General features: G+C 46.9%; 1 protein-coding gene across 18 annotated transcripts in view; it reads right to left on the reverse strand.

The window, feature by feature from the left end:
- Positions 1–27,396, reverse strand: part of CPEB1 (cytoplasmic polyadenylation element binding protein 1) — a 74,328-nt gene that overhangs the window by 38,944 nt on the left and 7,988 nt on the right. For 7 of the 18 annotated variants that reach the window (XM_065559660.1, XM_005280963.5, XM_065559666.1 and 4 more), the window contains exons 2-3: positions 17,540–17,717; positions 373–561 (exon numbers count right to left, since the gene is read on the reverse strand). In XM_065559660.1, the coding sequence (XP_065415732.1) occupies positions 373–561; positions 17,540–17,717 (367 nt within the window). Of the gene's footprint in view, positions 1–372; positions 586–17,539; positions 17,718–27,396 lie in introns of those variants that run through there. The other 11 variants (XM_065559665.1, XM_065559663.1, XM_065559667.1 and 8 more) reach the window with 4 other exon arrangements.

The raw sequence follows: 27,396 nt of genomic DNA on the forward strand, positions 1-27,396 counted from the left end.
AATATACCCTAACATACTTGGAAGGAAGGTATGAGCAGATTTTTTAATAAAGCCTCTTGCCCATCAGCACATTAATCCATCCCCAGACATCACAGGATGTGGAGAAGCCTAGGTATTTGTAAGTTATGTTTCCTGTTTCACCAGCCAAGACTGGAGTAGTTGCAGAACAGTCAGAACCAAAACCTCCCCTTATTCTGTCCCCCGAACTCATCACCCCATTACACTCAGAGCATTTATAAGGTTAAGAGAAATCCCTCAACCAGTCACAACCTGCTCCTGTAACAGCCACTTTTCTGGGCAATAGCTTCACTTTAAAAAAAAAAACACAAATAATCAACAACTGTTGCTGTGTGTAAGCAGAGAGCAACTCACCAGACTGTGTGCTGGTCTGTGCTGCAGTATCGGAATCCTGGGTGCTCCATGGTCTGTCCCACCCCGTCAGATTGAGAGACTGCAGGCCAAGGCACAGGTCGTTTGTGTCCGGGAGGCCACGGGGAGACTCTTGCGCAGAGCTGGGGAAAAGCATCCTGCTTGCCACTGCTCCTTCAGAGTCCTGGAAGTCTGCTCAGGTGGAACAAACACAAGCTGAAGAGTTCAGGGATTTTTAGGAAGAGTTTCCCAAAGCTTCAAGCCAGACCCTGCCCTATGATGAAGCCACTGAGACTAACAACTGCACCCCAAAGGGGAAGACTGCCATATGTCCAGGAACCAGCCCCCTCCCTCCTCTGCCCCCCCTCCACCTTCCTATCCCGTCTGCATTACTGACTGGGCCAGCATGTGATCAGGCTGCTGATGCTTACTGTGCTGACAGTGACGTCACTCAGGCATGCAATATAACCGCATCATTTATTACAAAATAAAGGTATAGAGAGTAGATTCCCCTGGAAGACGAGACAGCATGCAGAAAGGAAAAGGCACAGCTACAGTAAATCAAGACAAGCAGACAGCACAAATAAGCCGTGAGCTACAGCACAGTGGAAAAGGCTCGAGACAGCAATCCTCAGCAGCAGCGACAGCTCAGACCCACTAGTTTAGTGCTATCCAGCTCTCTTGTCCCTGCCCCTCCCCCTCCACCCACAAACCCAAAAACACTTTAGTCCTGGACAGGCTCCAGCTGCTGGCTCCAGCCCCGATTCAGCCACCCAATGCAAAGCTTCACAATTCTGCTAGCATAATCTATTTGCTTCAACTTGGCCACTGAGCCTCCCTGACTCTGCATTGTTTACTATTCAATAATATGGATAACCTTCAAAAAAATCCTCAGCACTAGGAAGAGAAGTGCATTACATTGCAGGCCAGTCTGAGCCTGCATGTCACACTGGGAAAGCAACTTGGCCAGAAAGAGCAGAATTCCCAATTCACATGTAGACAGGAATTTTCATGGCTCACTGACCTTCTATCCTTCCCCACCCGGGGAGGGGAGGCGGGGGAGGGAAGAAGAGGGAGAAGGAGAAAAGGGTGTCACAAGCCAGAGCTATTAAAGAGGCTGGATTCCTGCCTTAGTTTAGTGGTCTGTGCCAGCAGGCTAGAGAAATGCAGGCAGTTGGTGTGAGAATGCCAGTTTGATGCAGAATCTGGGGGCTGATTAAGCCACAAGATGCTCGGCTACCTTACCCAAAATCTGAGTCACTCAGGGCATTTGTAAGCCAGCTCCCAAGCAGAATGACAGTAGTCTCCTCCACACTGCTTCCAAATCCCTCCCATTGCATGCCAGCCAATGAACACCCCACCCACTTCAGCAGGGTGCTGCAGTGACTCCTGCTTGCCACATTTGTCACGTGTAATTACGGCCACCCCAGGCATCACCACCAGTCTGGTACTCAGCCCTGTGACCTCCCTTCCGGCCCCACAGCAGAATCCTAAGTGATTTACTGGTCTACATGCCTAGCACAGCTCCAGAAGCTGACACCAGTCAAATATCCTAAGGTAGAACCAGGTTTATGCTACAGTAGAAGACGGGCCCTACCTAAGCCTCACAGGGATTTGGGCACCCCAAAGTTTCCCATCACATACAGTATCTGACAATCACGGGGAAGTATGGGGCCTGCAGGTCAGAGATAATACAACATAGTAATGCTGCAGCCACACCTGCTGGCAGCCAGCACTCCGTCCTCGCTACCCTCATGACCAAGGTCTACAAACACTGTACACTTTTTAAAACTGATTGTCAGACAAGTACAGCCTCTAGTGTGGACACAGTGGTGTAAAGGTGCGTATTACAGGCAGGGCTAGTAGTCCTGCCTATAATGGGATGTTTAGGGCAACCTCAATGAGGCCATTTTCAGTTACATGTAACCTTGCCAAATAGTAACCATTTGGGCTGAAGTTTCCTGTGCCACGTGTCAGCCTCCACAGACATTTCCCCGAAGATCAGCCTAAGCATTCAGCTGTTTCCAAGAGTGAGGCTAGGGAAAAAGCTGTTTTTCCCCCATGGTAAAGTTCTGGAGATTTTTCTTTGAAATGCTCTACCCTCCCTATGCTTTGGAGCAGGAACCTGGAATTTGGCAAAAGGCACATCCCTGACCCAAAGGCTGCTGTTACTGCCATCCATCTGTAGATCCACCCATATGACAAGCCTCAGAAAACTGTAGTTTGCACATGCTGAGAAGAGACTTCAGGGGATTTGATTTGTTTAACAAGATTCCATCCTGCACATGCTCCTGCCTCATAGAGCACATGCCACTGGCCATGGGGTGAAGCGTGGCTCTCCCCATAATAGCTGCTCTGGGCCAGGGCAGGGCTGGCCATTGAAACAGAGCATGGAGTCCCTCTGCCCTCAGCTGACATCCAGGCAGTCATTTCAAGGCAGGGGGAACAGAGATCAGATGGGGAGACTGGGACAAGGAGCCAGGGGAACAGATTAGATGAGAAAACTGAAGGAGACTAGGAGTTAGTGAGGATGGGAACATGGGTGGGGGGCAGGGACTGGGAAAGAGGTAGGGCAAGTGGAGGGACTGGGAACTGGCTGGGCAAGGAGACTAGGAGTGGGGTAGTTTGGAGCAGTGAGACTAAAACTTACTGGGCAAGCAGGCTGGGATTGGAAGCCTGATAAGTGGAGACTAAGTGGAAAGAATAGGGTTGGGACTAAGCTGGGGTGGGGAAAAACTTGTATGGGGTATGGGCACAAAGGGGTCAAATGGAGGGAATGGCCAAAAAAGGCAGCACATTCTCCCCCCCCTCCCCCCCAGGACCTGGAATGGAACTGAAATTCCCAAGTCTCACCATTCCTCTGCTGCCAGCAAATATCTGGCAAGGGGACTCTTCCACTTCTAGTGCTGCTCCATGCAGAGGATGGCACTACTGCGGTCAGTTACTTTGTTCCCTCAACTGGCAGAAGTCAGTACATGGATCCAAAAGCTCTGACCCAGCTTGGGACCCATGGGGTGTCAAGATGTCAACTTGTTTTTTTAAACAATGAACTGAATAAAGTCCAGGTGGTTACATGCAAAAGCTATCTTGAGAACACTGCCAAGTCAAGCACTCAAGCGTTCAAAAGTGCCAGAATTCAGGTGCAGCCTTAATTCAGCCCCCTTGCATGTATGTATTACAACAGTCATCACATTAACAGACCATTTTCCACAGGACCCTGCCTTATTCACTGCATGGAATGCAGCTGCTGTGGGGACAAGTCAGAGCTGTTAGTGAAGGAGCCTGTAGGATCTCTGCCTCATTAGTAGAGGAAGTTGGAAGGTGAGTAATGAGTGAGGCAGGCGATTGCAGAAAGAGAAAGGAGGGTGTGATGGGGCATGCATGCCCCCACTGGGACTGCAGGGGTTAACCCCTCATTGTGGGCTGAGGAAGCCATGCCCCCACGGCCCTATTGGGCATGCTCAAAACGCAACACCAGTATAAGAGGGAGCAGCCTGGCTCAGTCTTGGTGGACCCCATAGGGGAAGGTGGTGTGCTGCTGGCCCCTGCTGAAGGGCCACAGGCACTCCATGATGCAGAGGCCAGCCAGCTGACAGCAACCCTCAACTCCCAGGTGCTAGACACGACTGAGGGAGAAGGAACGCAGGGAACTAGGAAGCCACAAGATGCAGAGAAGTGGATAGGAAGTAACCCCGTGAGTCTTTGTGGGGAGTTGGTTGGACAACTGGAGGCTAGCTCAGTGTGTTTCAGCCGGATCCCTGCCGAGCTGGTGGCAGATAACACCGCCACTGATAGGACTCTGGTTTGGGATCCAGTGGAGAGGGAGGGCCCAGGTCCCCTTATCTTGGCTGCCACCACTGAGCTGGTGGCCCATCTTGAGCATGATGGACTCTGGCCACTAGGCCTGAGCCCGGGCCCACAGTTGTGCCTGCACACCCCTGACCTGTGACAGAGAGTCTCATGGTTATGGCAGTTAAATGCTCCTGAGAAATTCAATTCTATCCCTGCCTCTTCCACAGAATTTTTATGTGACACTGGGCATGTCACTTAAAACTTCACAGGGGGTTGCTAAGTGCTTCTCATTTTCTGGGTGCCCAATTTAAAACCTTTGGTTTGATTTACACATGTGCTGACCACTCTTGGCTACAAATGAATTCAAATTGGAGCTGTGCTGTGAACACAACGAAGTGCTATATAATGCTGAGGATTCTGAGACAAAATCAGGTTGTAGGAGTTTCAAATTGGGCACCCCAAATTAGTAGGTACATCTAACCTTAACTTGGGCAATAGGGATCCCACCACTCCCTCAACTCACAGCAATGTTTGTGAAGCCTCATACTGTAGAGATGAGAACCACAGAAGAGCCCATGAGGAAATAATTCTGTCTTTAGAGCAGGGTTTGACTAGCATGCAGTATGAGGCCTAGGATTACACTGAACACAAAATATTACATAGCTACTCATTCACTAAGCACCAGCCATTCTGGGCACTGACTGAAATGTGACCTGTGGGGGTGAAAAAAAAATAGTATGTGATTGTGCTGAAGACTATCATGAGGCATATGCACAAGGGGACTGAGCTGAAGTTGCAGAGGCAACCTGGCATTTCCTAACTTTTGAGTGGTTGTCTTTGCAACCTGCATGTTCGTCTCATGTAGTTTTTCCATGCAATATTGGTACAACTTATTCTCCTTCCTGCACGGGAGTAAACTGCACCAAAGAAATGCAGATATAGGTAGAACATAATAAAAGTGTTAGGGTGTGGAACTACTTTAGTTCTAGTAGTATAGTTGGAGGGGCAACTTATTTCAGATGAGGCCTGAGACTTTAATACAGCATCATAAGATTTTTAGACACTTTGTTCAGGCAATTCAGTTTGTTCCCACAGCAACTATAACCCAGCCCTCATGATTATAGAGCATTTCTACGTATGCTGTTTATGGGAGTGCCATAGCCCAAGTCTGTGGGAATCATCTTTCCACTGATAACTTGTGCTTTAAAACCACCAGTCACCAACTTACCCTGACCTCCAAGCTTAATAGAAGGAAAGAGGGTGCTATGCATTAGAGCAGTGCTCAACCTTTCCAGACTACTGAACCCCTTTTAGTAGTCTGATTTCTCTTGCATGCCCCCAAGTTTCACCTCACTTAAACTACTTGCTTACAAAAAAAAAAAAAAAAAAAAAAAAAAGAAGTTTCACAGCACACTATTACTGAAAAAGGCTTACTTTCTCATTTACCATACTTCTATTCCAGTTGATTTTAAGATTATATTGTACTTACATTTCGGTATCTAGTACATAGAGCAGTATAAACAAGTCATTGTATGAAATTTTAGTTTGTACTGACTTTGCTGGTGCTTTTTATGTAGCCTATTGTAAAACTAGGCAAATATCTAGAGGAGTTGATGTACCCACTGGAAGACCTCTGCATACCCCAGGCTGAGAACCACTGCACTGGAGAGCATATTCAAGTCAGACTCTGCACACTCTGGGCCAGTATGGTGTGAACTGAACACCCTATTAAACCACAAGACATTTTTCAGCAGAAAGGCTGCCAGTAATTAACACCTCCAATGGCATCTTAAGGTGACCTACAGAGGAAGCAAGGAGGACATGAACTCATTCCTATAATGAGAGAGGCCTGAAACACTCCAACTTTACATTTATTTTTAAGCCTGGCAAATTCAGGTCATCTACAGCTTTACTGCATCCATTCATTATGGATGAATGGACAATTAGTATGACAAGCATGCTTTACTTTTAAGAGGGTTCCAGCTTTTCAAAAGATGGGTACAGGTCATGTAGGAAGATGCTAGATAATACAACTTCCAGAATCTGCTTGAGAACACTACCTCCCTAGCTCTCCAGTATTCAGCCTTCTAGTAAGATTTAGGTGATTAAGACCTAATGTAGAAAAGGCCTTTTTTGCACCGTTAAGTTGTATAAATCCATCTCTACCTGCACGCACCAGTCAAACAGATCAGTTAGACAAACTCCAACTGCTGCCTTCACACTCAACTTATCAAATCAAAGTCGAGAGTCTAGCAAAGCGCACTCCTGCATCCCTGCCAAGTTCCAGCTTTCAACCCAAGTGACCCCATAAAGCACAAAAAAGTCAAGTGAACATTCAAATCCAGAGGTACAGGATGTAGATAGGCATCTTTAGCTAACCCTCCATTAGAAGGCCCCTCATTTCACAGAAGATAAGTTTCAAGTTCTTTGCAAGACCTTGTGGTTTAGATCCATGTTGGTCCCTAGATGCCACATTGCAATGCTCAACACCCTGCCACCTAGCAAAATCCACAGCCTCAAGTTTGGCTTTAGGCTCCCTAGACACTGCATGAGAGCACTGGTACCTAAGAATGGAGCTCCCAGAAGCCAGCAAGCTGAGTGGGGAGCAACCAAAGCTAGCCAATAGGAAATAGGGGTGGTGTAACCCCACCCTTCAAAGGAAGTCAGGTGCCTTCAGTTTTGTGCCACTGTAGCGCTTCACTGTAGGCAGGACCTATGTTGCCAGGAGGGATTCTCCTGATGACACAGGTAATCCATCTCCCTGATTTTCTAGTGATGACCAGGCCTAGGACTGGAACTCCCTCTGCTCTGATTCAGCCATGCATTCTACTAGAGAGAATAAGTCAGACCCAGGTCCAAGCACCTGCTCCCCATCAGGCTAAGGAGGAAAGTGAACCAGGCCTCACATCCTGGCTGAGTGCTCTAGCCACTGGGTTAAGAATTATCAGGGCCACCTCCTCGGATGGCTGTGTTTTTTGGAGAGGCATGAGGCAGCAGCCATGCTTGCAGGAGACCCACACCTAGTTCACGGCTAAGGGCTATGTGCACGCCCCGCAGCAGTTTAAATGCCATGGGACTAAGTACCTGCAAGGTTAGATAGCAGCTGGGCAGGGTTTAGAGGATCTGAATTTTGGACCCAGGCACCTAAATCCCTTTGTGACTAGCTCTGAGTGTACATCTCAACTTCATGGTTGGTTTGTAGGCCACTGGTTTTCATGATTTTAGGGAATGAGAATTCACTTGCTAAAGGGTTTCTGCCCATAATGAAACTGAACTAGGAGTTAAGGCTGTTCGTGTCTAAGATCTTTGAGAATTCATGTTTAGCACACTAAGAGCTTGTCTACACAATTAGTTAGTGGCAAGCTGCGGTGTGAATCCATCCTGCACTAGCCTGCCACTGTATGGACCCTGCTGACACATTAACAGTTCAAAGAGAACAGGAGTACTTGTGGCACCTTAGAGACTAACATTTATTTGAGCATACATTTTTGTGGGCTACAGCTCACTTCATCAGATGCATAGAATGGAATTTATAGTAAGAAGATTATGTATATACAGAGAACATGAAAAGGTGGGAGCTGCCATACCAACTTTAAGAGGCTAATTAATAAAGATAAGCAGGAGGAAAAAACTTGTGTAGTGATAATCAAGATGGCCCATTTCAGACAGTTGACAAGGTGTGAGGATACTTAACATGGGGAAATAGATTCAATTTGTGTAATTACCCAGCCACTCCTAGTCTCTATTCAAGCCCAAGATAATGGTATCTAGTTTGCAAATTAATTCTAGTTCAGCAGTTTCTTGGAGTCTGTTTTTGAAGCTTTTCTGTTGCAAAATTGCCACCTTTAAGTGTTACTGAGGCCTTGCTACACTTGCGAGTTACAGCACAATAAAGCCGTGTACAGCACAGCATCTCACTCCCCATCCACACTGGCAGGGCACGTACAGTGCTGTATCTCCACGGCTACAGCACTGCTGGCACTCCACCTCCCTGAGAGGAGGAACAAGTATGGCGCTGCCGCTGCTGTGCTGCGGTGCCAGTGTGGCCGCCCAATGCGCTCTGATTGGCCTCCAGAAGTATTCGGCAGTATCCCACAATGCCTGTTCTAGCCACTCTGGTCATCAGTTTGAACTCTACTGCCCTGGCCTCAGGTAACCAACCGTCAGACCTGCCCTTTATATTCCGAGAATTTTAAAAATCCCCTTCCTGTTTGCTCAGCCAGGCGTGGAGTGCTATCAGCGAAACTTTCCAGGTGACCATGCCTCCATGTGCCAAGCGAACCCCCATGGAGCAATGGCGAGTTGCTGGACCTTAGTGTTTGGGGGGAGGAAGCTGTCCAGTCCCAGTTGCGCTCCAGCCATAGGAATTATGACACCTTCGGGCAGATATCAGGGGCCATAATGGAAAGGGGCCATGACTGGGACGCACTGCAGTGCAGGATTAAATGAAGGAGCTGCGGAATGCCTACTGCAAAGCCCGCGAGGCAAATGGCCGCTCTGGTGCTCCCCCCGCAACCTGCTGATTCTACAAAGAGCTGGATGCGATACTTGGGGGGTGACCCCACCTCCACTCCGAGCACCACCATGGACACTTCAGAGCAGAGGGGAGGAGGAGGAGGAGGAAAGCAGGAGTGAGGGTGCTGGGGCAAGGGGGAGACACCCCGGAATCCCTGGAGGCATGTAGCCAGCAGCTCTTCGAGCCAGGAGGAAGGTAGCCAGTCGCAGCGGCCGGTACTTGGTGGAGGACAACAAGAAGAGCAGGTTCCCAGTAAGCGGGTTTTTTTTTCTGGGAAGGAATTTTTTTCATGCGGGTTTTTTGGGAGAGAAGGGTTAGGGCTGCATGCATGCTAGATGTGGAATGGCGCATTGATGTGGTCTATCACATCGGGGTAATTGGCGTCGGTAATCTCTTCAAAAGTCTCATCCAGAACATGGGCAATGTGCTTGCGCAGGTTTCTTGGGAGAGCCACCATAGTCCTTGTCCCAGTCAGGCTAACATGTCCATCCACTGTGCTGCGAGGGGGACCATTGCTGCACACAGGCAAGCTGCATATGGGCCAGGGCGGAAGCCACAGTGCATTAGAAGACCCTCCCTTGCTTCCCAGGTCACTCTCAGCAGCGAGATCTTCCAGGATGAACTCCTGTGGAAAATGTTGGGACAGTGTTCAGCGTAGGTTCCCCCTACAGCTGTTGGCTCTCCCCAAGGCACAGAAACCCAGAGGGCACTACAGCCCTGAAACAATCAGTCCCCCTTACTCACCATTTTGGGGCTCCTGTGGGTTATGTGCGCTCTTTGGGATGGGAAAATTATGCTATTGTGTAGACTGTGCGCCCTCCTTAAGTGTGGGGGAATCATTACTCTTTCTGGTATAAACAATGCTGCCTCTCTGTTAAGTGTTGCATTTTGCCTTTACAGATCTTTGCCTTTAGATCTCAGCCGTCCGTGTTATCACCGGCTGAGAGACTGCAAAAACTCCGGAAGAAGACACGCTGCATCAATCTCTTAAAGAGAATCAAACAGCACAGAAGTGGAGGGAGAGCGAAAGCAGGATCCACCAGGAAAACGCAGCACACTGGCGGCGAAGCACGGAGCACTGGCAGCAAAGCACGGATCGGCTGATAAGCATCACGGAGTGCTAAACGGACTATCCAGGCGCTCGTAGCCATGCAGGTGGAGCACTACCGTGCCTGGCCCCCCCACCCCTTGTCCCAAAATTCTTTCCCTTGTGCCCCCATGTCACCTCCAACCCACTTTCCCCAACATCTGGGTTCTTACAGCCACCAGCTGCCTCCAACACCTGTATCTTCACCACCCAGCCCTGAAAACTACGACCCTTACCCTCTGCACTCAGCCCCCATCACCATGCAGTATAGCCATCCTGAAGTGCAGCTGTCATTGCACAGCACACCAGACAGGACATATACAAATCTGTGATTGTACCATTCCCCACCCCCTTGCCCTTTGATTCCCAAGCAGTTGTCTTTTCAATAAATGGATTTTTTGGCTTTGAAAACAGTCTATTATCGCATAAAGTAAAAGATACCTTAGCCCAGGAAAGAAACAGCCACTGCAAGTCAGCTTAGCAAACACCGATTCCTACTAACACTGGAAGCACTGCACTTCACTCCCGTGCAGGGCACCAGACATTACTCTGGGTTTTCAGCCTCAAATTGCTCCCTCAAGGCACCCCTAATCCTTGCAGCCCTGTGCTGGGCCCCTCTAATAGCCCTGCTCTCTGGCTGTGCAAATTCAGCCTCCAGGTGTTGAAACTTGGGGGTCCATGCCTGACTGAATCTTTCACCCTTCCCTTCACAAATATTATGGAGGGTACAGCATGTGGATAACACCACTGGGACACTGTTTTCAGCTAAGTCCAGCTTCCCATACAGAGATGGCCTGCGGCCCTTTAAACAGCCGAAAGCACACTCCAGTGTCATTCGGGACTGGCTCAGCCTGTAGTTGAACCATTCCTTGCTGCTGTCAAGGCTCCCTGTGTAGCGTTTCATGAGCCACGGCATTAACGGGTAAGCGGGGTCTCCAAGGATCACAATGGGCATTTTGACTTCCTACTGTGATCCTCTGCTCTGAGGAAAGAGTCCCGGCCTGCAGCTTCCTGAACAGGCCAGTGTTTCGAAAGATACATGCACCATTCTGGGCCAGCCTGCGTTAGTGTCAATGAAACGCCCACGGTGATCCACAACACCCCTTCTGATTAACGTACTCTGATGCTAGGTGGAGTGGTGCCAGAATAGGAATATGCATTCCATCTGTCGCCCCTCCACAATTAGGGAAACCAATTTGTGCAAAGCCATCCACAATGTCTTGCACGTTACCCAGAGTCGCGGTTCTTCTGAGCAGGATGCAATTAATGGCCCTGCAAACTTGCATCAACCACGATTCCAACAGTCGACTTTCCCACTTCAAACTGGTTAGGGACTGATTGGTAGCTGTCTGAAGTTGCCAGCTTCCAGACTGCAATAGCCACCTGCTTCTCCATCAGGGCAGCTCTCAATCTCATGTCCTTGCGCCGCAGGGTGGGGGTGAGCTCCTCACAGAGTCACATGAAAGGGGCTTTTCTCATCTGAAAGTTCTGCAGCCACTGCTTGTCATCCCAGACTTGTATGACGATGTGATCCCACTACTCAGTGCTTGTTTCCCCGAGCCCAAAAGCGGCATTCCACGGTGCTGAGCAGGTCCATGAATGCCACAAGCAATTTCATGTTGTATGTGACTCGATATTGTTGGAGCCTGAAATTCTGACGAGTCTCGTCAGCACGTCACATTTGGCAGTCAAGCTATTCCTTAAGATCCAATGATATAGAGGAGTCCATTTCCCGCAGACCGAAACAGAACACAGACCCGGCTGCACTGAAACCGTTGAAAGATAGTGCCAAATGGCGCCAAATGTGGATGGAAACACAGGGATTGCTGGGATGTGAAGCGATGCATCACAGGGTGTTGGGAGAGGACCCAGAGTGTCCCGCACCCTCTGCCCCCTTCCCACAACCCACGGTGCCAGAATGGGAAGAGGTGCTCTGTGGGATAGCTGCCCATAATGCATCACTCCCAATGCCGCTGCAAGTGCCACAAATGTGGCCACGATAGTGCGCTGGTGGCTGTCAGTGTGGACTGACTGTAGTGCTTTCCCTACTCAGCTGTACGAAGAGGTTTAACTCACAGTGCTGCACAGCTGCAAGTGTAGCCATAACCTGAGTGACCAGAGAGGTTGAACTGATTGCCTACTGGTTTTTGAACGTTGTGATTCCTAATGTCAGATGTGTGTCCATTTATTCTTGTGTAGAGACTGTCCAGTTTGGCCAATGTACATGGCAGAGGGGCATTTCTGGGACATGCACATTGGTAGATGTGCAGGTGAACGAGCCCCTGAGGGCATGGCTGATGTGATTAGGTACTATGATGGTGTCCCTTGACTAGATAGGTGGACAGAGTTGGCATTGGGCTTTGTTGCAAGGATAGGTTCCTGGGTTAGTTTTTTTTGTTGTGTGGTTGCTGGTATTTGCTTCAGGTTTGGGTGGGCTGTCTGTAAGCAAGGAGTGGTCTGTCTCCCAAGATCTACGAGACAGAGGGATTGTCTTTCAGGATAGGTTGTAGATCTTGGATGATGCGCTGGAGAGATTTTAGTTGGGGGCTGAAGATGACTGCTAGTGCCACAAAAGCTTATGGTCAAAATTTTTTTTGAGTCTAACGTGCCACAAGTATTCCTGTTTTTTGCAGATACAGAATAACACGGCTGCTATTCAAACCATTAACAGTTCATTAACTCACTTTAAATCAAATCCTCACTGAAATGGGACTAAGTCAAAGCACATTAACAAACTCAGCAGGGTCCTCATGGACAGTCTGTAGCAGGCTAGTGGGGGTGGATTTGCACCCCAGTTTGCCATGAACTGTAGACAAGCCCTTAGTTTAAGAGCATGGAATCCTGGAGATCTGTATTGTTTGTAGCTAGTGGGTCTTTCTGCAGCCAGGGACCAGGCAAGAAACCCTAAAGCAGGGGTGGCCAACCTGAGCCTGAGAAGGAGCCAGAATTTACCAGTGTACATTGCCAAAGAGCCACAGTAATAAGTCAGCAGCCCCCCGATCAGCCCACCCCCTGCTCCCAGCACCTTGGCCAATCAGCACCTCCCCATCAGTTTTGTGGCATACAGGAAGCTCTGGGGAAAGAGGGGGAGGAGCAAAGGCACAGCCAGCTCAGGGGAGGGGGCGGGAAGGGGTGGAGTGGGAGCAGGGCCTGTGGCAGAGCCAGGGGTTGAGCAGTGAGCACTCCCTGGCACATTGGAAAGTTGGTGCTTGTAGCTCTAGCCCCAGAGTCTGTGCCTATACAAGGAGCTGCATATTAACTTCTGAAGAGCCACATGCAGCTCCGGAGCCACAGGTTGGCCACACCTGCTCTAAAGCCTTTCAGTTAAGTGTTGCTTTTCCCATAATCTGAGGGTCTCTCTACACAGCAAAAAACCCACAGCTGGCCAGTGCGGCTCCAGCTGTGGGGCTGCTTCATTGCTTGTAGATGTCCAGGCTTGGGCTGGAGCCCCAGCTCTGGGACCCATTGGGGTAGGACAGTCCCTGGGCCTGGAAGTCTACACAGCTATGAAATAGGCTTGGGCCGCAGGGCTGAGTCGGCTGGCACAGGGCAGCCATGGGGTTCTTTACTGTGTAGACATACTCTGAATAGTGCCAAAACTTGACATTTAATGGTATATTAACTGCTTCAGAGCCAGTGGGGGGGGTTTACTTGTTTGTAATTAACTGAAAACTTTGAAAGGCCAAATGATTAATGACAATTTCAAGAACCAGAGGGGAAAAAGCATTCTTTGACCCTGGCTCTGCAGCAGGAGGAAGTGGCAGTCAGACTCCACAGGACATACTTGCCTAGATCATATGCAAATCCATTTCACTGAGAGCGAGAACTCCCTACTACAGCAGCCATCAGGAAGCCACTACAGGAGAAACTAAAGTCCGCATCAGTTAGAGGAGCCATTCCAGCTAACACTGCTGCAGCTGAGCACTGCACAATGCAAACATACTAGAAGGCCAACATTACCAGCTCAGCTGGTGGAGAAGGGGCTATCATCTCAGTGCCTGCCTATACCTGGGGGTGTGACTTAAATTGCACCAACATGTTACACATTGATTGGTCACTGTACAACCAGGTGATGCACACTGCAAGAAATACATTAATGTTCCCTAAAAAGAACAGGAGTACTTGTGGCACCTTAGAGACTAACAAATTTATTAGATCATAAGCTTTCGTGGACTACAGCCCACTTCTTCGTAGTCCACGAAAGCTTATGCTCTAATAAATTTGTTAGTCTCTAAGGTGCCACAAGTACTCCTGTTCTTTTTGTAGATACAGACTAACACGGCTGCTACTCTGAAACCTGTCATTAAGGTTCCCTAGTGTGCTTTAATGCACACCAACAGCATCCATACAGATCAATATGCAACATGTTAACTTAATTTAGAAGTTACTCTCCATGCTGTAGACAAGCCTTAAGACAATTACTAGACTACCCAGAGTTGAGGGGGGATTGGCTTCCAATCACTGATGAGTCAGATTTTGATTGAGACCCAAATTCACTGAGTTGCTGGAAACAGCTACTGAGTCCACACAGAAAGTCGCCCTTTAATGTTGGACATTTGAGATGCTATGCATTTCCTAACATGCAAAGGATAACAATTCTCAGCTTTCCAGATGTTAGCCCAGTCCCAGGTTATCTTCAACTGTTGATTCTTACCTGTGCCTGAACTAGGATATCCATGTTATACCCTGCAGAACTATGGTGAAGGCTTCAAGCTAGTTCTTTATTTTGGGGCACTGCTTCTGACACCAACATGCTAGAGAAGTATTCAAGAGCCCAAACTCAAAAGGTGCAAGTGAAGAAATCCAATCCACCTGGCATTTTAGTTTAATATTTCCCCTGTAGTTGCAGACTGAATAAGGTGGGGAATGGTATGAATTGTGATGATGCTAGTTGATCTGTGGTGTTTTTAAAAAGCTTCTAACTTTTGTGACTGAGAAGAACCTTAAAATGAAAGCTTGGATCCTGCAGAATGACCCTTATGGGCTGGATCAACAATTCTTGTGAGGTAGCCATCTGACACCACTGCCTTACGGACTAGCGCTATGCCCCATTACAAATTCCAGACCCTCAGAACTGGGGTTTAAATTTGAGATAATGGGAAGTGTACTTTCTTCTCTCCCAAAACGAGAGTTGCTTAAGGCATTCTCCTTATGCTCGGGGGAATGATCTTGTGGGTATGACACTGACTGAATTCAGGAGATCTGGGTTAAATTCCTGGCTCTGCCTTTGACAAGTCACTTCATCTCTGTGCCTCAATCCCTCCCCCGCCCCCCATGTGTAGAGAGGATAAATATTTCAGCTGAGATTAAGGATTGGAGCAGTTTAGATTTAGTCCCTGCTCCAAAGAGATTGTCTCCTAGCACACAGGTCCCCCCATGCCATTGTCTTTCTGAAACTAAGCACAGGCTGCAGACTAAAAGGCAAATGTTCAGGAGTGTTATACTTGCAAGTTCTGTGTTAGAGGCTATCAGTCAGGTTCTACAGGTTCTAGAGCAGGTGTTGCCAGCAACCAATATAATGCTGTAATGGATATCTGTAACCTGGTTTGTTAGGGACTAAAATTGAGCTTTGTGCAACTTCTGGAGCAATTCATTCATTAAACCTATGAAACAGTAGTTACTAGGGACAACCCCATAAAACTTAGCTGTTTGTCTCAACACTGGTTAAGATTAACCATAAAGAAAACAGTGACCTTTTTAAAAAGGCTGACCAACTGGTAGGCTTAGTATGGAGCATTCAGCCCCACTGGTATTAGTTTTTCCTCCATGTGAAACAACTTAGAGTCCAAATGACTCTCCAGCCACATAAACTACACCAGTCAATTGAAAGCTTGAAGCTTTATCTGCAGAAGGACCACCAAGCTTAGATATAGTGTTCCCTTTCCTGTGTCTGCACATCTTTCCACCCTTGAAGTGAAGGGTCTTTACATGCATTTGTGCACTTCCTCAATAGCAATAGTCAACTATTTAAGTATTTGTGAAAAGGGCACAAGCCTCCACAATCTTTATTCTACATGGAGTGTAATCCTTTTATGCATGCTGAAAGGGGCATCTTATCCTGGATTTTGTTTGAGCTGGGAAAGTCAATGGAGATTGGCAACAGAGACAAATTAAAGCATGAATGATTCCCCTACTGGGTTAAGTCTTTTTCCTAGCTTTTTTCCAGGTGCTTAAGTTAGTTTTTAATCTATTCAAGCTACATTAACTTACAGTTGCAGTTAGGCTCTCAAGTGAGGAAAGGCAGTACTTGAGAATGCATGCAGAACCATAATGCTGCACTTTATACATGCGAATTATGATATAGCATTTAGTTATACAACTACATTATAGGATTTTCTACAGCCAGATACATGTAGCATCTTCTAGTGCTATATACCAGAGGGAACTCAGGAATCTTTCCAATACAAGGGATCTAACTCTCCACTGCCCTGCACAGTGGGTACACAATGCTACCAAATCCAAACAGTGGTATTTTGCAGTCACTTTGCACTAGTGTCAAACACATGGTGATAGGGAATCAGGCCTAAGGTGCATGGTGAGTGAGGAACAGTTCCTCCAGGATCCTGACTTGTTCAGTCCTTAAGAGTTTGGACAAAGCAGCTATGACTACATTTTACAAGAAACAGTAAGTGATCTTGATCCTGCTGCTTCTGCACAGGGGTAGAATTAGAATCACATGGACAACATGAGCTTTGGCATTCTTGACTAGTGATTAATTGTACTACGTTAATGTAGTTATCTTTTCTAGCTTAAGGAAGAAGTACCATGAACTGGTACTGATTAGACCCCACCTAATGCCCTGTCCCTATGTAAGTGTGCACTCACTGATACAGGACTCTCCATATTTTGGAAAACGCAAACTCCTGGTTTGCTGTAAGTGTTCTAATATAAGATAAGGCAGGGTTCCTTCAGCAAAACCATCTTCCCCTTTGCCAAGAGAAGATATGTAACTGAAGCTGCCCATGCTTGTGAAGAGGCCACACCATCCATAAACTGACTTAGGTGGCTGATGATGATCGCTTGGTCTTGTGGCCCTCTGCCCAAGCTGTGTAAATCACATGGACTGTGCTGACTCAAGCCCTTTTACCAGGAGCTCAGCTAAGTGATATATGGCTACAAGATCATGGCACTAGACTGTCACTGCACCATGACTACCATTTACTGCAGTTCAGAGTCTCCAGCATGTCCCTCTTTGGCTCAGGATGGGTAGCTGCTGAAGGAAGAACCCTAACCTTTGGTTGGGCATGTCAGTAGTTTAGGTTAAACTTTAGGTTGCTTAAAAAGAGACTGACCCAACACTAACAGACACGTATAATTTTATGCCACTAGAGGCAGCTTGGATTTAAGTATTGTCCTGCAGTGCTCTGCAACCCAAACCTGCACAGTGGGTACACAATGCTACCAAATCCGAACAGTGGTATTTTGCAGTCACTTTGCACTAGTGTCAAACACATGGTGATAGGGAATCAGGCCTAAGGTGCTTGAGCCTTAGGCCTGAGAGACTTGACCCTTTTTGATATTTCTATAGTAGAAACAGAAAGAAGCTGCTGAAAGAGACTCAGGCTCTTATGCATCACAGGGCTGCATGCACACACAGATCTGCAGTGGTTTCCGTGACAAGTCATCTTTACACTCCCCATGTTAGTACTCCTAAGAGACATTAAGAAATACCAAGCAAGACAGGTTTGCATATTATATCCAGCTATGGAATCCCTGTATTGCAGCCATCTGACATTGCTCCCTGTGCTCTTATGAGCACTAGCCAACCAAGTCACCTGGCAAAAGGTCACGTCTTCCTTTTGTGATGGGTGTCGTGCAGACTCCACTGAAATCCAGAGAGTTATCCAGCATGGCATTTATTCTGCGGAAGATATCTGCATTGCTGCAAGTAGAGAGAGCAGGTGCATCAGGGCTATCCCAGCAGTCTTTGGTGGTCCTCCCAATATCTTCTTTCTAGGCAGAAAGATAAGTGTTAGTATCTTGCCAGCTAACATCTGATTTACATGGCCTACTTTGACCAAGGTATGATTTTTACAGCCATAGTCTGGTTTTACATTAAATACTTGGTTACTTTTACCTTTAGCCCTCTACACTTACAGCTAGTCTGCACTGGCAACACTAAAGCGCTGCCATGGCAGTACTTTAATGTGCCTTGTATGGTTGTGGCACAGCACTGGGAAAGAGAGGTCTCCCAGCTCTAAAAAACCCACCTCCACAAGGGACATAGCTCCCAGCACTGGGGCACTGTTTACCTGGCACTTTACACACCTGAGCGAGAAAGTTACAGCACTGTTAATTGCCAGGGTAGACAAGCCCTTAGAGCCACATCTCAGTACAGTTCCTTTGTGTCAGAGGAAGAGGGTCAAGAGCATGGGTGAGCAAGCTTTTGTTAGTATAAAGGACGACTAGTGAAATCAGAACACCCCTCCTCAAGTCTTACCCTGTTCTGTAAAAGACAGAACCTAGTCAAGTAGTGTCTCGCCTGGGGCTGCACAAGTCAGCAGCATAACTGGGATATGGGACTCCTTTCCTGTCTACCAGTCCTATGATCAGATCACAATAGCTACTGAGAACCCTTTCAGCACTGGATGTGCAAGAGGCCACCTAGCTCTGGTTTGACAAGGCCCTGGAATTTGGCATATCCAAAGTACAGGTACATTTGAGCCAATACATGATTTCCAAACACCAGCTTGAACACAGGTGCCCTTCTGTAGTTTGCCTGCACCTCAGTCTGGGGGTGGGGGTTGCCCGTAGGTGGATTTTAAGTTATGGGAAGTAGCACTTTCATCATTGCTTTGATTGTTAACTGCACACAAACAAGGTGGTGATAGTCTGACCCACTAGTCTAGATGATACCTGTATAAATACTTGTTTCTTCTGAAGAGACTGTGTACAAGCACCTGTAGCTGGACACTCCCACTTGCTAGAGGCACAGGAAAAGAAACCTTGGACATTTTGGGGTGCAGTGAAGCTCACATGCCTTGTCTGTAGTGGTTCCCCCAGGGCTAGCCATGCCCACTAACAGATTAACCACAACCATGCTTGCCCACATTAACAGCAAATTCCTGTTAATGCACTGTTAGAAAATGCTAACCATGATTGAGTCAGACTCTGCCCAAGCCTCCCCCTCGCTGCTGGGGAAGGAGAACCTCACTTGATTTTCACTATTCGGTATGGCGCTCAGGACACAGCAATTCCAGGTACTATGACCCAACTCAGCGATCATAGCAGTGGGGTGAGTGAGAAAGTCACACCCTCTTTCAAAAAAGTTGGTGACACCTGCTTTTGAGAGGTAACCATGAAGTCTACAGGAATGATTTCACTTAGAGGGAGGTGGGGAAGGGAGGAAGGAGCACTTGTAATCCTGGCAGACCAGGTGCCAGCTCCTGCCAAGGTCCATGTCTCAGCTGAATACTGAAATACAGAGATGGAACCAGTCTGGCTCACCTCTTAAAATAGGTATTAGAATTAGATGAAGGTGTTTAGACTTTATGGAGTGTTTGAGATACAATGTTATAAATGAAATTAATATACAGCGCATTGTAAGGTAATGTTTGAACATTTGCATTGTAAGCCTCCAACTATAAATCAGATAGAAGCATTAACTAGCATGAAATGCTGGTCTCCTACAAAAAAAAAAAAAAAAAAAAAAAAAACGACATTTCTCATGCCCAACAAGGAAGGTTCATTGACAGATGAAAGTGGAATATTAGAGGTCTCACACAGGAGTCTTGCAAGTGAATTCCTCCCATTGACTAAGTTTGCAGCTCAAAGCCAAAGGGAGGAAAGGAACAAAACCCCTCAAGGAGGAACTATACCATCATTGCTTTGACTCTTGGGGCAAGGTTTTCCAGGCATAAGCAAGAGAATGCCAGTGATGAGCCCGAGGTTCCAGTGGTCTGCGAATAGTTCCTTCTAAGGTGCACACCTGGGTAGCCATACAAGAGAATGAAGGGCCACCCACCTAATTAGTGGAGCCATGCAGGTGTGGCTCCACTAATTAGGTGCCTGGACCCTGGAGAAGATATACATGCAAGGTGAGGTGGCAGCAGCCTTGGGATGTATAGGGCTGCAGCAATCAGAAAGAGGTCACTTTCCTCAGCTGCAGCTGCCAGGGAGAGATGGTTCTCCTTCCCCACCTCAGCTTGGGGGCTGCTGTGGCTTGGGGGGGGAGAAGAGAGAGAACATCATTGCATTAGAAAGGTAAGACTAAGGATATTAAAATATGAGTGGTGTGTTATTTGTAGAACAAAAAATCTTGAGAACCACTGTTTGAAGCAACTCATTTTCTTTTCCTATTTAATAAACCTGTAGCCAATCTACAGGTGTAGTCTACGGTGTGAGATCCAAGGTTCAACTGACCTGGGGTAAGTGACTGGTTCTTTGGGACTGGGAGTAACATGAATCTCAGCAATATTCAGGGTGTAAGGGACCATTACAAAGATAGCTCCACCTGGGTGGTGAGACAGATTGGGGTACCCAAGGGGACTGTCTGACTCCATGTTAAGGTGAATCGCACCTGAGGAGTTGCTGCCTGGTAAGTGGTTGGTGAAATGTATGTACAGAACTTGCAGTCAATTTGGTGCTTGCATGCTGGTTCTTAAGTCTGCCCTGAGGTTGATACTCATGCTCTTTAGCCACTGCAGAGCAACGTGACAGCACTGTTTGCTAGTCCCCTGCCCATCACTCCAGTCAGCAGCTATTAACTGGAATGACAGCCAAAGTAAGCTGAGCATTAGCCTGACTTTAGGGAGGAAAAGCATAACTAAGTCTTGGGCTTTTCCTGTCCTCCCAGAAGCGCTGCCTCATGGTGACCCCCCTAGAAGGAAGGGGTCACTAGAGAGCAGTGTACTCCTTGTCACCATTCAGAAGTGTTAGGACTACATTCTCAAGCCCCTGGTGACCCAGGAGCAAGGTGCCATGCTTGATCCATGCTGTGCTATTCTGGTTGGGGCATCTGCCCCAGGCATCCAACTGAGGTGCCAATGCAGCCATGAGCTGTGCTCCCCTGGTGTGTCTGGATAAGTTCCATGCACAGGTACACAAAAGCTATCACTGATGGAGTCTTGCAGTGAAGACTTAAAATGGAGGCAGGAAGATACAATTCCTGCAGTCCTGACCCCTGGAATGGCAAAGGAGTCATTTTCACTATGCAACCCTGGATTCCACCACCTTTAACAAGCTGGCTACAACAAAGCCGGATTCCTAGCATGAAAACAGAACTAATGCATTAACTGCAGCAAAGCTGGTACAGGCCAGGCTGTTGCAGCTACCAGCCATAAAAATCTGCTCCCATGAAACAGAAGGAAAACAGGGAAGCATTCAGCTCTGTTTTTAAGATGGAACATGTGCTTGGTCAATACATATTGACTTAGAATTATGCAAACAGATTTCTCTTCAGGACTCTTGGGGACAGCCATATATTTTATATAAAAATAAACACATACAGTCTCCCTTATTTAAACCCAGTGGTTGCAGACTGACTAGTGTTCATATGGGAAGGCTTGTATGCCAGAAATGCCGCCATCAGCACAAGATCAAGCAAAGACTGAGGAGACGGATGCTGGACTGGGTTTTTTTAGAAGCCCTGTTGAAGTTCTCCCTTGTAAGTGCTGCTACCACTGGCTCAGAAGGCAGGACCCACCTGGCAGGTGTGAACCAGCAAGTCTTTACAACTTTATCCCAAACCCAAGTACATAGCCCATGCTCCTCAGTCCACTGGCTCCAGCACCAGTATTTCTGCACCTGTTTAAACTAATTTATTTAACTAATGTAATCAGTACAACTCTCTCGGTTCTCTTTGCTTCCTAGTTTCAAGGGCAGTTATAACTTTGAAAACTTTCAAGCCTTCATCATGTTCCTTCTAGTTTTTAGATTAGAAATTGAGATATTCTGTACTCTGAACAACTATGATACTGGAGAACTTGCAGACTTGTCAACTCCTACTGTATCACCAGGTGGAAGCTAGACAAATAAGTGTGACTAAAATCCATTCAAACTGTTAACACCTATTTAACCCCAGTGCAGCCAACAGCTCCATTGTGCCCAAGGAAAGGTGCTTGATCATGGTTTCTTTCCCAAATTAAAGACCTTTAATTTGACTCAATCTATAGAGTAGAATAAAACTTACTCCCCTACTTTGATCTCTAGGGATACAGGAAGGACAGGTGGAAAGCAGGGAACCCATGTTAGTGCTAATTAGGCTTAACTAGCATGGGAAGTTCAGAAGCTATGGGAGGAAGCATGCAGAAGGCCATTCTGTAGGGCATATGGAAGACTCTTTACAGTGTCAGGCCTGGTCTACACTAGGAAATTAAGCTAGTATAACTATGCAAAAATCCACATTCCCAAAGTGATGTAGTTAAACCAACCTAATCCTGGATGTAGACAGAAGAATTCTCCTGTCAAACTAACTACTCCCTCTTTGGAAGGTGGAGTACCTACATAGACAGGAGAACCCCTGGCATCAGCGTAGGTAGTGTCTTCACTGACGCACTACAGCAGCACCACTGCAGTGTTTTAAGTGTAGACAAGCTCTCAGTAAAGCAGCTTCCATGCTGATTTGAGCAGCAATTCAGAACAGCCTTGAGTCATGGATAGAAGAGACTTTTCCACTCAGTATATTGATACTATGGTGAGGGGTACTCCAGGAATATGATGTAAAGTCGCATGCACATTAGATATAGTTTTCTAGATCTTGGTAGCATAAAGACTGCACATCACTAGCACAAGTTGTTTGTTAGTGAAGCCTACCAAATAAAGAGGTAAGATTCAGATCACTGTAGTGGGACAATTTCCTAGTACAAGTGCTGGAACCACCTAGGGGCTCTTGACATGCTGCTCAAACAGGAAAGAATTAGTAGGGGAAGCAAAAGTGGATGGGAACTGGGAGGCTGTGACCATGAGATGGTTGAGTTCAGGATCCTGACAAAAGGAGGAAAGGAGAGCAGAAGAGTACAGACCCTGGACTTCAAAAAAAAAAAAAAAAGCAGATTTTGACTCCCTCAGGGAACTGATGGGCAGGATCCCCCGGGAGAACATGAGGGGGAAAGGAGTCCAGGAGAGCTGGCTGTATTTTAAAGAATCCTTATTGAGGTTGCTACGACAAACCATCCTGATGTGTAGAAATAGTAAATATGGCAGGCAATCACCTTAGCTTAACAGTGAAATCCTTGCTGATCTTAAACACAAAAAAGCAGCTTACAAGAAGTGGAAGCTTGGAAAAATGACCAGGGAGTATAAAAATATTGCTCAGGCATGCAGGAGTGAAATCAGGATGGTCAAGTCACACTTGGAGTTGCAGCTAGCAAGGGATGTTAAGACTAACAAGAAGGGTTTCTACAGGTATGTTAGCAACAAGGTGGTCAGGGAAAGTGTGGGCCTCTTACTGAATGGAGGAGGCAACCTAGCGACAGAGGATGTGGAAAAAGCTAATGTACTCAATGCTTTTTTTGGCCTGTCTTCAAACAAGATCAGCTCCCAGAGTACTGCACTGGGCAGCACAATATGGGGAGCAGGTGACCAGCCCTCTGTGGAGAAAAGTGGTTCAGAACTATTTAGAAAAGCTGGACGAGCACAAGTCCATGGGGCAGGATGCACTGCATCTGAGAGTGCTAAAGGAGTTGGCTGATGTGATTGCAGAGCCATTGGCCATTATCTTTGAAAACTCATGTCGATCAGGGAGGTCCTGGATGACTGGAAAAAGGCTAATGTAGTGCCCATCTATAAAAAAGGGAAGGAGGATCCAGGGAACCACAGGCCAGTCAGCCTCACCTCAGTCCTGGGGGGCGGGGGGAGGAATCATGGAGCAGGTCCCCAAGGAATCAATTTTGAAGCACTTCAAGGAGATCAGGAACAGACAGCATGGATTCACCAAGAGCAAGTCATGCCTGACTAACCTAATTGCCTTCTATGAGGAGATAACTGGCTCTGGGGATGGGGAAAAAAGCAGTGGATGTGTTATTCCTTGACTTTAGCAAAGCTTTTGATACAGTCTCCCACAGTATTCTTGCCAGCAAGTTAAAGTATGGGCTGGATGAAGGTGGTTAGAAAGCTGGCTAGATCATTGGGCTCAGCCAGTAGTGATCAATGGCTCCATGTCTAGTTGGCAGCTGGTATCAAGGGTCGATCCTGGGGCTAGTTTTGTTCAATATCTTCATTAATGATCTGGAGGATGGTGTGGATTGCACCCTCAGCAAGTCTGTAGAGGACACTAAACTGGGAGGAGTGGTAGATATGCTGAAGGGCAGGGATAGGATACAGAGGGACCTAGACAAATTAGAGGATTGGGCCAAAAGAAATCTGATGAGGTTCAACAAGGACAAATGCAGAGTCCTGCACTTCGGATGGAAGAATTCCATGCAGTGCTACAGACTAGGGACCAAGTGGCTAGGCAGCAGTTCTGCAGAGAAGGACCTAGGGGTTACAGTGGATGAGAAGCTGGAGATGAGTCAGTATGCCCTTGTTGCCAAGAAGGCTAACAGCATTTTGGGCTGTATAAGTAGGAGCATTGCCAGCAGATCGAGGGACATGATCATTCCTCTCTATTCGGCATTGGTGAGACCTCATCTGGAGTAGTGTATCCAGTTTTGGGCCCCACACTACAAGAATGTAGAAAAATTGGAAAGAATCCAGCAGAAGGCAACAAAAAATGATTAGGGGCTGGAGCACATGACTTATGAGGAGAGGCTGAGGGAACTGGGATTGTTTAGTCTGCAAAAGAAGAATGAGGAGGATTTGATAGCTGCTTTCAACTACTTGAAAGGGGGTTCTAAAGAGGATGGATCTAGACCGTTCTCAGTGGTAGCAAATGACAGAATAAGGAGTAATGGTCTCAAGATGCAGCGGGGAGGTTTAGGTTGGATATTAGGAAAAACTTTCACTAGGAGGATGGTGAAGCATTGGAATGCGTTACCTAGGGAGGTGGTGGAATCGCATTCTTGTAGGGTTAAGGCCCAGCTTGACAAACCCCTGGCTGGGATAATTTAATTGGGGATTGGTCCTGCTTTGACCAGGGGGTTGGACTAGATGACCTCCTGAGGTTCCTTCCAAACCTGATATTCTACGATGGTGCCAAAGCTTTGGTACAAGACCAAGGAAGCAGTGATAAAGGTAAAGTAATACTGGGCTACTCAGACTAAAGCACCAATACAGAAGGTCTGGAGAACCAGCTCCAACAAGCAGCATCTGTGCTGATGCAGGATGAAGTGACAGCATGGAGAACTGCTGAAGCATTAGTCTTTGCAGAGAGGGGTCTGTACTGGGTTGTCGCCAATTGATTGAGCAGAACCAAATTACTACATAAAAGGCTGACCAGGTGGGGCTTAAACAAGCCAGTGCAACTGCAAGGATGTGTTTAGTTTACCAGACATGTTAACAGCCTCACTCTCAGCCAAGAACATATGTATTTAGACATATGAAGCTCCCTGAAGTGCTTCCACACAACTACTACTGAAAGAGGAAACAGGATGTGCTAGACTGACATAGCAGGAGGGAAGCTGGATCACTGGCTCAGTCTTGAGGGATGATGAGAGGAAGGGTTTTCATTGAATCTAGAGAGGAGTAGTGGGGCTTCAAGATAGACAATGGAAGTGATGACTCAGAAGACTGGTTCACGTCCTCAAACTAATGAGCCAGAGTTGAGGCCCAGCATGAGTTAGTGACCAAAGGGAGTTATCTGCCAGCTATGAGGCTTCAGAAGTGAAGTGAAGTGGACACTAATTAGAACTCAGGATTTTACTGACTTTCAGCTGAGACCACATTTCAAGAGGCCCAGTGAGACTGAGCTCCCCTTCTTGTGCTGAGTGGGGTCTCACTTGTGGGGCTGAAGTATGCTGATGTACAGGGGTACTTTGCAGTAATGCTGCTCATGCAGGACTTCCCTTAACCAATGCTCTCTCAGCCCTGGAGCCTGAGCTGGTTCCATCTAAACTTGCTGGAAAAGCTATGTTTTTTTAGAATGCAACATGAAGTTTTATAGTGTGATTTGAACAGTTTAAGGAAACAGAACATGGTGTGGTCACTCAGGGTAGTCTAGGCAAAACCAGGTTTAGATTAGGTCCCTACCTGCTCTAGAACACAGTGAGGTTTGTTCCCCACTTACCAAGCAAACTTAAGCCCTGACTACACTGACATAGTTAAGGCAGCAAAATAAGTTAGTGTAGACAAGCCCTAAGCTGTCTAACTCAACATAAGATACCTGGTATCTCAATGCTCCTAATGCCAGTGGAGCTGAACTGGTGAGGGAAATCTTGCAATCTAGTGTAGACAGGCCCTTAGAAAATGCTTTGGCTGGAAACAGCTGGCCAGAACAATCTCAGAACCATTCTGAGAGAGAACAGCTTTGGTGTTGAAATGCTTCATGCAATTGTGTTGATTTTGACAAAGTTTTGCTTTGAAAAAAATGGAAAGTTCTGATGTCAAAACATCCTATTTGCTATTTTTAGAGCAAGTATTTTGACTTTGTTTTGAAACCACTTGTTTTGAATTTTGTATTGCATTAATAAAAGTAAAATCAAGATATGCAGTTTTGATTTTGTCAAACACCAACACACCACAGTTTGATCAACCCAAAGTGAAGTTTCAAGAATTTTCTTGAGATTTCAAAATTTTGGGTTTTGGTCCTAATTAGACTACCACAAAATGTTAATCTCAAAGTCCTTTGCAAAAATGGAACTTTTATCCTCTGCACAGCTCTAACTGGAACCAGACTGGTTTCAGATGCAGAATGCCAGGGAGCAGACACTTTAAATAAAGAGCACTGGGAGAGCTCTGCCACAACTACACAAGCCACGGTAAAGCATTGCTGCTGCAGGGCTTTAACATTGCCAGTGTAGATTAGCCCTTAGTTGTTCAGAGAACTTCTCTTACCTCAGTGTCAGCTAGATGAGTGGTCTCCAAAGTGGGGTGTGTGCACCCCAGGGGGTGCGCAAGAGGATCCTTCGGGGGGGTGGCAGGAGGAGCGCCGCCGGAGCAGCGCCACTTTGACAGTTTGGGCGAGAGTCTGAGCAGCTTTTTTTGCGCTTCAGCAGTTGGGGCAGCAAAAATGGTAGAGCTGGCCCCATGGTATGGCAGGGGGTGCGTGCTCAATTTTTTTTACTGATAGGGGGCGTGATCAAAAAAGTTTGGAGGCCATTGAGCTAGATAATCGAGACCTAGACACTAGTGTTCATGTAGCAAGACCTTCCTCCAACAATCAACAGCTTTTCCAGCCTTGTCATTCAGTTCACAATTGGTAGGTAAAGGAGCAGTTTACAGTTTTGAAGGTGAAGGGGAAAGCCATACAGCCCTTCATGCTAAACAGCCATGTTTTTCCAGGGAACCAATGCAAATTCAACCAAACCCCCAATGAGGTTATGGAAGGAAGTGTTTCCAATCTGACTGCCAGCTGCCTTGTTAGAGTCAAACACTTCACTTCTCCTGGGGTACTGACTGTGGAAAGTTACAAGTCTGGAACACAACTTGAGCCCTGACTAGCTGAGAAGAGTGCTTGGGGCCTCTCTTCTGTTGCTGTGGTGTTTCTACGCAGACACTGCCCAATGATAGGAGACATACAAAAGCCACTCAACTTTACTTTGGCCTCCTTAAATTCCTACCACCAAGTTTAAGATGTTTAAATGGAGCCTCACATACT

Source organism: Chrysemys picta, chromosome 10 (genome assembly GCF_011386835.1).
Source record: "Chrysemys picta bellii isolate R12L10 chromosome 10, ASM1138683v2, whole genome shotgun sequence".
NCBI lineage: Eukaryota > Metazoa > Chordata > Testudines > Emydidae > Chrysemys > Chrysemys picta.